At 39.8% G+C, this 11,465-nt stretch overlaps 1 protein-coding gene across 2 annotated transcripts; it reads right to left on the bottom strand.

Moving 5' to 3' along the window:
* Nucleotides 1-5,096: 5,096 nt before the first annotated feature.
* On the bottom strand, nt 5,097-11,125 carry LOC118819942 (ubiquitin-conjugating enzyme E2 D2-like). 2 transcript variants are annotated; one of them, XM_036587961.1, is made up of 8 exons: nt 10,821-10,873; nt 7,679-7,742; nt 7,502-7,549; nt 7,363-7,394; nt 7,203-7,280; nt 6,901-7,006; nt 5,941-6,034; nt 5,097-5,848 (listed from the first exon to the last, which is right to left on the bottom strand). In XM_036587961.1, exons 4-8 carry the CDS (start codon nt 7,369-7,371, stop codon nt 5,803-5,805), a joined length of 333 nt encoding a protein of 110 aa, XP_036443854.1. In that variant the 5' UTR covers nt 7,372-7,394; nt 7,502-7,549; nt 7,679-7,742; nt 10,821-10,873; the 3' UTR covers nt 5,097-5,802. The 2 variants fall into 2 exon arrangements, with proteins under 2 accessions (XP_036443854.1, XP_036443852.1); XM_036587959.1 differs by lacking the exon at nt 7,502-7,549 and having other exon boundaries at nt 10,821-11,125.
* Between the last annotated feature and the right edge of the window lie 340 nt (nt 11,126-11,465).

Below are 11,465 nucleotides of genomic sequence, written 5' to 3'. Positions count from 1 at the left end.
TGGAGTGGTGGTGCACTGTTGTACTGGGCAGCGACACCTGCACAAATATGACCTTCATGGAAGATTCATTAGAAGTGAAAGTGCCCCAAACAAGAACCGCCAACAAAAAGTGCTTATAAGCTGTGATGCACGCCAAAGGATATGTTGCTAAATATTAACTGTGCAGGGTGCCCAGACTTTTGCTTCAGGTCCTTTTTCTTTTTTATTATTTTGAAACTGTAAAAGATGGAAATAAAGAAGTAATCTTGCTATTAAAGCAATGTGTCATCTTTAACTTTTGCCTTTCAGAAATCAGGTCATCTTTTACTTGCTCAGCCATTCACAGTCACAGAAATTTGGATCGTGGTGCCCAAATGTTTGCATGCCACTGTATACAGTTAAAATCAGCTCAACAGTAAAGTTCTTGCCGCCCACTATCCCACTATCCCTTGTGACTTTGACAGCACATTTTTTATTCATAATACACCAATTCATTATTCATTCACCAATGATAACATGATCACTGTTGTGGGAGATATAATGGAAAAGTCGTTCTCATCATTATAGGCTTTTGTACTTTTTTCAGGAGCCATCTTGTGACCCCTCAAAATTCGAGCACTACTAAAAAAATTACTGCTCTAATTGTCTTCAACACAAACAGTGTTTAATTAATTTAGGAATGTAGTTAAGCTACCATATAAGACTGAGATTTATCCCCTTGTGGCTGCCCTCCTCACACACACACATACACATGTGCTTTTTAACACCTTTAAAATCACATTCAAAGACTGCTGACAACTTGCTCTGCTTTGGTGCTTTACTGCATGGAGTGAAATGAAGAAGCAGTTGTTGTTAAACAGTAGAGAGACACAGAAGCAGCAGTCCTGCTCACACAGAGCTCAGATAGTACTACTATCCTTTCTCAGAGTCTAAGGCACCACAGATCTTAAGGTCAGGACTCCTTTGTGAGACTGGACACACCAGTAATGCCTATGGTATGGCTAGTCCCTCGCTACTGCCCTCTGGTGATGATTAACCTTGGAAGACTTGAAACGCCTGGCACTGAGTGCCAGAAACAAAAATCATAAATCAAACACATTTTAAGACTTGAGAATCACAAAATTTAACATCTGCATTCGTGACACCCGAGTTTCACCTTTTAATTCACATAGCCACACTTTTTACTCTCCCACTCTCTCTTTTCCTGTCTGAAAGACTTTGTTCCACCTTTCAAAACTGGCAGAATAAAACCACTATTCTCTTAATTACATAAGGTTTTTCCTCCTTCGTCTTTCTTACAGGTGAGATTTATTTTACAGACAGTTACTTATGTTTCATTTTTCAAATGAAACTTGTGAATACGTGCATGTGAGAGTGGGCATTTGTTGCACACATGTGTCCTTGGAGTAAAGACAAAATGGAAAATTGGACCAAGCCACTTTGAGCGAACATTTTGTCTCTTGGGAAGAGAAAGAGAGAGAGAGAGAGAGAGAGAGAAAGAGAAAGAGAGAGAGCAAGCCGTGACACGGTAGAGGTTGTGGTGGGCGCGCTGAGCCTTGAGGCTGCGGCCACACTCAGATCTTTGTTGTTTTCTCTGCGCGCGAGACGAGGCAGAGCGCTTTCCTGAGAGGGGAGGGGGATTAGCGTTACTCAACCTCTCTCTCTCTCTCTCTCTCTCTCTCTCTATCTCTCTCTCTCTCTCTCTCTCTCTCTCTCTCTCTCCAGCTGCACACATGACCAGCACCACAGGAGTGCCCCTAAACACTGCCTCGGAAAGAGAGGGAGAGTGAGAGAGAAAGAGGGACAGTGAGAGTGAGTGAGTGAGGGAGAGAGAGAGAGAGGGAGAGGGAGAGAGGGTGTGTGTGACATAAAAAGAGAGTGAGTGAAAGAGAGTGTGTGTGAGAAAGGGAGTGTATGTGAGAGAGAGTGAGTGAGAGTGTGTGTGTGTGTGTGAGAGAGAGAGAGAGAGAGTGTGGGAGAGGGAGTGTATGTGAAAGAGAGAGAGAGAGTGTGTGTGAGAGAGGGAGTGGAAGATGTCCGGTTCCTCAGACGCTGTGGAATGTTGCGAGCTGCGTGATCTTCCCAAACAAACAGCACTACCCCCACTCCCCCACAGCACACACACCTCTCTGAGGCAGTAACAGCACAGGCCTGCCCTCACCTCTTCTACAACATATGATAGGATGGACTCATCCCTTCATTTTCCATTAGTTCATTTATTTATTTGGGCCACACCACCACCACCGATATTACTCTATATTCCATTTTTATAACATAAACTGTTACCTGCAAGGTTAGTCAAAAGTCAGGAACCACCCTAATATCATCATCATCATCACCATCACATCATGTGTCATCTATTAAATCGATGAGTAATGCACTTGTTGGCCGCTGTATTGTGTAGCTTGTATCTACACCCATGTCATTTTATCAGCTCTGCTTACTATATAGGTGCATTTTGTAGCTCTACAATCACCGATTGTTGTCCATCTTCTTCTCTGCATTGATAGCCCCCCTTTGCCCTGTTTGTCAATGCTCAGGACCCCCACAGGACCACCTCTGAGTGGGTATTATATGGGTGCTGGATTGTTCTCATTCCTGCAGTGACACTGATATGGTGGTGACATGCCAGTGTGTGTGTATGCTGCACAGAGTGGATCAGACACAGCAGTGCTGCTGCGGTTTTAAACAGCTCACTGTCACTGCTGGTCAGAAACTGAACTGAAACTGTGCAGCAACAGATGAGCTGCTGTCTCTAACTTTACATCTACAAGGTGGACCAAAAAAAGTGTTCAAAACTCCAGCCACACAGATGCACTTGTACCAACAGAACCACCACTAATATGTCAGTACCATGTCAGTGTCATTGCTGAGAAATAATGATATTAATATTTAAAAACCCATTTATCTGGGCAATAAGTGTTTTACTTGCAAAACAACACTAATATTAGGATAAACATAATTAACATTATTACAAAATTATTGATTTTATGTACATCAGTGTTTTCGTTTAACCATTTCAAAACCTCTCTGCTGGTCATTGAATTGAACAATACATGCAATGGCTGGGGCATCGGGGAGAAATCTGGAACCAAAAGTGTGTTCTTCTAACCAGGTCAAAAGGTATCAACTACTTTTTTTAAAAAGGAGAAATTCTTGTTACTTTTTACTGCATTAATGTTTGCATTTCTCTGCTGTCAGAACAAAACCTTGTGTCTCCAAAATGATAACTTTACAGGAGAAGGAAAAAACATACTTTACTTTTAATGTACGCCAATGGAACCAGACTTTTTTCTCAGTAATTTTGGGCCATTTCTTTTAGTTCTTTCATCATGAACTTTACTCATAATGTAAAGGACAACAGGCATTTTCGAATTACGTCAAAAACTGAAAAAATGACAAAAATGGAGATACACGGTTTATTTGAATGTTGTTTAGTGTTTTGTATGAGCAAAAATGCAATTAATGGTTTAAAGCAATGCATTTAGGTGCCTAAGACTTTTGTACAGTACTGCATATACACTCCATTTCCATAGTACCCATCAATGTGCCCCATGATCCAAGAGACAATGGATGGGTTCAGCAGAGCACCCACCTTCCCACCCACCCCCTCACTGTCCCTTCTCTTGGTAATTTGGTTTGCATATCTCTGATTCTCCTCTGCTCCCCTGGCTTATCCGGCTCTCCAACGCCCCCCCTCACCCTTCCTCCTTCCCTCCCTCCCTCCCCACCCCTTGGCTGGATTTGGGGGAAATGCTCGGACTCTCGCTGTGCTCTCAGGAGCATATGGTGACTCGTGCAAAGCTGCCTGACAGGATGAGAGACAGCAGAGAGGAGCAGCTCTGACCCAACCCAACAGCTGAGAGGAGGGAGAGATGGATAGGATGGGCGAGGGAGAGGGAGAGAGACTTAGAGACTTAGAGAGAGGTGTGACTCACACTGCATAACTCCACCCGCAGCTGAGAGCCACAGATGATCAGCACTTGGAGTTTCCACATAGAAGAGGAGGTTAATGTGTCTTAAACCTAGAGGTCTAAGTGACTCTGGCTGTCAGCAAACACACAGGTGTGGCCTAACACTTATGTCCACACATGAGCTGATGACAGGAGTCATCCACTGCTCAAGCTCAGCAACTAGCCACAGACCCCCAAAATATAAACTGAGAATTTTAACCAGAAAAAAAAAAATTAGTGAGCGAATGCATATGGGGAAATAATACCTCAATGATGGAGCTCCATCTAGTGGTGTGTTGGACACTTTACAGGTGAAAATCCAAAATACCAAGTGGACTCTAGAGATTCTTCACCATGTTTTTGTATGAAATTAATCATCTCTTTTATATAATTAATAATGCCTTAAACTGCATGCTTAGTATTCAGTTAACCCTAAAACATAATCAGTAAGCACTGTAAACTATTCGCTACTACTAGGAAACTAATACACAAGTTACATATGTATGAAAGTGATATGTAAAGTATATCAAAGTTTATTTATGAGTAATTAAAGTGTTAAGATGTTGACAAGATTCAGAGTGGATTTATGTGAAGTGTTCCATTCTAGAGAAACTTATAGATTCAGAATTATTCACATGGTGGTAATAAAAACCAAACCTCTGATTAATGCCTCTAAAAGCCACGTCACAGAAAGATAATACAAGAAATATTACACTAATACATGGTCTGATTCCTGAGACATTGTTTTATGATAGTTTTGAGAAAAGTTTTTGACCTAAAATACATTTTTTAACATTCATTCATAAAGTAGAGATACATTCAGGGTGTTGTAAGGCAAAATAATACCCAAATAAAGCTTATTTTTTTAGATTTACCACTTTTTACCATTATCCATATCACATATGAAATCTTAGAAGACGTGCAGGTTCTCTGGTCATTCTGGATAGTAAAAAAATGGCTATATTTTTGCTGCAGACATCATGACCAGGCTACCACCGTTGTAAAGAACATTAGTAAGTCGGTAAGCTTCTCTCCAATGCAGCATTTCATATCAAACCACTCTGAATGACTATGATTACATCTGACTGCATCATGCAAATATTTTAAGAAATCAGTGGAATTCACATTGAAGGGAACAATATAAATACTGTGCATTAAAAATTGTTGCATTAAGCACTGTTACAATCATTTTATTACACAGTCTGCACATAAGCTCTATCAGTTCCCGAGGCAATGCAGTAGATATCCATAAGTCAGTCACTCTAGAGGTGAGGAAAATAATGGCTGGAGGCACCTCAGTAATGGCTAGAGGCAACTCACTGTTTAAATAAAGGCTGGATGGACTACTGGTATATCACTGACGCTGGTGATGCATGATGAAGTAATGAAGTATGACCATTGTTAGCTCACTGGGAGCTCAAGTAGGTGGTGCATGGACAGAATACAAGTAGAATGAATAAAACAAAGTTCTCCTCCATGCTCTGTAGTCCGGAAAAGAATACGGTGAAAAGAAGTCAACAAACAAAAAAAGCACAGACAGCAGACAAAAATAGACAGAAATAAGTTTAAAAATAACAAAAACTGTGAGAACAATTTCTCTCGAATTGCTTCATATTGATACAGGTCGCAGGTGAAAAATTCGCTCTGAGTTGTCGAGCTTCAAAAGAGCAACATTCATAAATACTGTACGTATAAAATGAGCTAAAAAAAGTGAATGGTCAAGAAAGTGAATTGGATGCAGTATGCAAACTGGTAGAGGGTGCAGCTCGAAAAAAAGCACCCAATTGGAAACCATTGAGATGTGTCTTTTCCATCTCCTCCTTCATTGTGTTACTGGACCAGAGCGCAATTCTCCATTGTCCACCTCCAACTACATAGCATACTTTTGTGTCCACTCTCTGGCTATTCTGTTGTACCTGTTAAGAAGAAAAGTTTGAGAGGAATTTACCATAAACAATACATTACTCCAAAATGAATGAAGGACAGCTTGAATCCCATGAATACCTACTTGTCGCGGTCTGCTTTGTAGATGCGAGCGATCTCAGGCACTAGAGGGTCATCTGGGTTGGGATCACACAGCAGGGAGCAGATGGACAGAAGAACTTGTGGGGAAGAGAGAAGAGTCACCACCACTACTCACCCTGCCTGTGCACACCTGCCTACACAAGCCCTAAATGTTAACCTTTAACTGATAAAAGCTGAGATAAGAAAGTCTTCTAAATACATAAATGTCAAGCGCAATACTCGTCGTGTCTGATTTAGCTGACGTCATAGTTATGTATAATTAAACAATGGTCTATTTTTGAATATTTAATAGTGATTCCATACATTGATTTTAGTGTGAACTTGAAAAAATGAAAGAAATAATGAAAAAAATGTTGATTATCTGTTCTGTATTTGTATTGGTATTTGTATCAGCCACAACAAGGTGTTATGGGTTATCGTTATTGAATCAAAAATTACACATCAGTGCAGCCCCAGAGGTTACTTAATGTTGTTCACAAGTAGTAAGAATCAAAGCTATTAGCACACAATATTATTTCCCATAAGAGATCATTAGCATGACTGTTGTAACTGATTCCAAAATAGCTGACAAAAAAGACAAAAAAACGTTTCATAAAGTACTGCTGTTGCTACTGAAATATTCCTGCGTGGTCCTCAATGGCAGCTGTGTACCCTCTTGTTGGCTGGGACTAGGCTAAATCCATATAGAAAAATTTGAAAATTACCTGACCACACTCTTAAAAATAAAGGTTCCTAAATGGTGCTTGATTTTGACATAAGTGTCAAGGAAAAAAACATGAATGGGTATTTAACCTTTACATTATGGGAAGATTCTTTAAACTTTAACAAGGTTCTTCACACTCACACATCTAATTGGTATCACTCCAAAGAAGACTTCTTGATTCAGTTTTGCACCTTTATTTTTAAGATTGCACACCTTTGCACACTTTTCATCTGAGATCACCTTTAGATATGGTGAGAGCTGGTGACCACTGCGACCTTAATATGTCCAAGCAGATACTGCCATTACTGTTGATGTTTGGGTGATAAATTCGTGTGGTGAATGCAACCTACACCAAAACAGAGAGAAGGCAAGAAAAGTCCATACATCAGCACAGCTCAGATAGCATGTAACCTCTGAATATGCTATTCAGCTTTAACTAGGTTCACACATGCAGTAGGTCTAAGTGTTTTAATAGACCCAGGGAGACCTCTAGAGGCAAACACAAGCACCGCATAGATTTTATTACACTGGGCCTGCCTCACCTTTGGTGGTTTGAAAGGATAATCAGTGGGGAAGTGCACAGTCAAGAAGAACACACCACTTTGGTAGGGACTGTCATTCTGTCACAAGTAAGACAAGTCAGTTTTTTGCTTAATTCAGTGAGACATGCAAAGGTAATTACAGTAGAAGGTTAATACTAACAGGCCCCATTATAGTCGCTTGCCAGTGAAACACTGTAAGAGAAAATACGAGAGCAACATTAAGGCTGTCGGTTCAAATGATGTTTCTTTATACATGACAGTATTTGATAGTCTCAGCAGTGTGAAATGTGATAATCAACCATATCTGCTGCAGTGCTGCTGATGCCATAAACAGCATGCCTCTCACTCTGAGCAAAGCAGAGCAGAAACAGAGATTACAACATGAAGACAAGGCCCTGGAAAATTAAGCATCTAACTGTATGGGAACACTGAGCTTTGTCCACCTAGCTGCAGTATAAAGACTCAAGGACACTTACTGTCGTCTCCTACAGGACCGGCAGAGCATTGAGCTGGAGGGTCTCGGGCAAAATCATTCAGCTCCTAATTTCCAGACAATATCACAAACATAATTTGTAACTTATTTAGACATTATGTGAACACTAGATGTCATATTTTATGTTCTCAATATGTCTGGGTAGTACACGGCACTGTCATGTCCTATCTAAAAACACTGCAAACCAGTGGAGTAGACAGAATTTGATTTGACGGGTAGGGGTGGTGGGCTGCACCATCCATAAAAAACAGAAAAAGTAATGGCAAAAAAATTACCAGTAATTTTTACATAAAATTCTGTCAGTTGATTAACAGAAAATTTTGTTAAATTACAGTGCATATTCTGTGTATATACAGGACAACAGCAACCATTATTAACAACCCTGTAGATTTAGTGGCATCAACAAAAATATTGTTGATAACAAGCCAACAATCAGTGACTTTTTTAGGCTGTCACATCAACATGATTCAAAAGTGATATCCTGACAATACAGCAAAACCTTACAAGTTTGGCTACTGAGAGTCCAATTAGCGACTGCTAAGCTTAAAATCACCGCGTTTACTTTTATCAGAGCAAGACGAGCTGTACTGGCAAATATGAAAACAAAAGACCATCATGGTACTATGGTGCATATCCAGTCCTATGGTTTAGCATGGAGATAACATTGCGACACACACAAAAAACATTTTCTATGAAGAGGGAAAATAAGAAAATTAGAGGTCATTAAGAGAAACTAAAACCTAAAAAAAATTGGGTAACTCTGCCCTCAGTGCCCGGATTGCAAGAGGATAGTGGACCACTGTCGGCCCACTGATGGCAAAGTTGTCGGTCCACTGGCGTTTTGCTCAGTGTTTTCCGGGTGGCCCACCGGAGGTTAAGCAGAATAACAGACAAAATTCCACTTATCATCACTCATTTTCCATTTACAGTCCAGTTTACTTATTTTTCCTTCTGTCCTTTCTTTGGGTATACTTTGTAAATTAGTTTAGTAAATAATTTTAATCTAGCTTAGTGTCAGCAATAACATTTTCTATAAAATTATTTTATATCAGGCCTAGTTATTATTTTTTTTCTCTCAGTTGTTTGTAACGTTTGTCTAAGTTTATTTTCCAAAATAAAAGGCTCTGTGCATTTAAAATCTGTTTGAGAAGATAAAAAAACTAGTTAGAGCTTGTTTGCAGGACAGTAATCTGGGTGGTCCAAGGTATGACCAGCAGTGGCCTACAGTCAGTCAGGTGCCTACCTTATCAAGCTAGCGGACTGATATATGCTTGCTATCTGGGTGGTTCGATAAAACAGATTACATGAAGTAAAGTCTCCATCATTACACCTGAAAGATAACACAGATTCATTACAATTACATGTTTCTTTAAGATAAGATAAGATAATCCTTATTTTCTCATTTCAGCATTTGCCCCTATATATCGTCCATCTTTTAGAAGACTGTAGCACATGCTGACACTAGTTAAGTGCTGTAAAAAGTCACAGAAAAATTATCTAAAAATATAGCTAATCTTCAGCTAGCATGCTTGCTAACAGCTACTTTAATTATTCTACCTTCAACTAAGGTTCAATACTATAGCTACACGTCTAATTTAATACTATACCTAACATTATCATATAGTAACAATGTTATTAAAAGCACAATTAAATTTATCACCATGGTGAAAAAGTAGCCAGGAATGCTCTCTCATAATGAAGGAGTAGTTTTCTCTAATCTCATTTGACTAGTGCACTCTGTGCTGCAGCTGTAAGCAGTGGAGAAACAGGTAAACTACCCAGCATGCAACATGTGCTTGGAAACACAGAAAGGTGGTGATGAACGTAAATATTCTGTTTAAATTATACAGAGTAATAACCTGCTAAAAAACAGATATTTTTTACAATGTGGTTATAGCTTGGGGGGCCAACTATGCTGCATTACATCCCAGAGACAGAGCAAAGATGACAACTACCAACTAGCCTACTTCACTGTAGCTACCATAACCCGAGAAATAAATACACACAACACGTTTGCTGACCTTGCAATTAACTGCCTAAAATTTGTGGCGATGGAAAGGAGAGCTTTATTTAAGGTGGAAAAAAGGGACCAGGATGCAAGAACTCAGCACCTTTGTGTACATCCTGCACTATAAGAGCAATAAATGAATTTCATAGCAATTTTATGCAAAGTTCATTGGCACCCAATGTCACCTCTGCTTAATAAGTAACATAAGCAGCTGTTTAAGGCCCTGGGGTCGCCTAATATTACGTTGTCTAAGATGCTCAAGTAAGGGAAAAACTGGTTTAATAATATCTCAAAAAAGAATGTAAGAGTCGAAAAACAGAAAAGAAAAAGAGAAGATGAAGAATTGGGGTCCCTGCTGAAAAAGAAAATAGCATAAACCAGAATATCTGGTCGCCAGCAAAACCAGCATATGTCATATTTTGGATGCTAGTCTGCTGGTCAACTAGTGTGACAATGCGGGGTGACCATCTACAACCAAACCATAAATCATGCTGGTCTATGCTAGTTTTTCAGCAGGAGTAAGTTTAACTTAGACAGGCCCTCCTACTGAGTTTCAGCTGCACAAAACCAAACAAACAGCCAATTGTGTGAAACCAAAAAGTTCCCAAAGAAGGAAAAATAAACCCATATTACCTACAAATACAGAAAATAAAGTATATTTAATGGTAAAACTATAATGCTATCGCCACCTTCCTCTTAAAGCAAAAAGTACTGCATCATGAGAAAGAGCCCTGAGTCCTGGATCCAGAGTGCTGACAAGCCTGTAATTTAAATCGTGTTGTTTGATGTTAAAAAACTGTCCACATGACTTGCAATGACATCTTATGTTTTTACGTGCTAACTCTGCTCTGTTTGACGGATGGCATAATTAAATTAAAGGTCTTTTTGAGTGTTCGCCATGCCAGGCAGCATTATCAGGGTTTCAGAGCCCCTCAGTTAGTAGTGAAGCTAAGCACTGATGCTGCAGCTGTGGATACCAATGCTTAGCTTAGCCTACACTTTACTTAAGCATTAGGGTGGCGCTAACATAGCAAACCATGCAGGTTAAGATCACTGGCACACTCCCTCTCTGACCAGGGGGCAGCGGAATTAGTCACTGAAGGGGTCAGTTTCTTACCTTGTATATCCTTTTTAGAGCCATCGTGCGCGCGCCCCTGGACTTTGGTCTGATTTTGAGATCACTGTCACTAAGCACATAAAAACCACCAAGGATGCATCTAATTTAAGAACTAGATCCCTCAGATCAGCCCTGTATGAGGGTGTACAGGTGATATTCCTCCCAGCACGGTCCTCCTCTCCTCACGGTGTGAAGGCACACAGCAATGGCCGCCAAAACCAGCGTTTCAAAGCAAAAGTCCCCTTTTCACCGATTCTGACTGAAATGATGGCGCGTTACAAAATAGTATCATGAGTACAGGAGTGCAGTGATTTAGAGAACTTTACCGAACGGCCTCGTGGTTTTATCTGTTTAACATTATTATATTTATTATGTTTTGAGAAGTGTCAGAGTTGGAAAGAGGTATTTGACGGTTTTGAGCATATTTGTCTTCTTTTTTATTCTTATTCTGTATTGGTGGAGTTGATGGAGTTCGCTGTCCGTGGTGCTGAACACATGTTGACTGACAGCTGCCGTTCAGCGTTGAGATGAGACCGTCTGCTCTGCTCTGAGTTAAATTACTCATTTACCATATAGATAAATAATAATAATAATCATAATAAAAATAATAATAATAATCATCATCATCATCATCATAATAATAAT

Source organism: Colossoma macropomum, unplaced genomic scaffold (genome assembly GCF_904425465.1).
Source record: "Colossoma macropomum unplaced genomic scaffold, Colossoma_macropomum, whole genome shotgun sequence".
Classification (NCBI taxonomy): Eukaryota; Metazoa; Chordata; class Actinopteri; order Characiformes; family Serrasalmidae; genus Colossoma; species Colossoma macropomum.
This window is presented reverse-complemented; position numbering and strand designations above follow the sequence as displayed.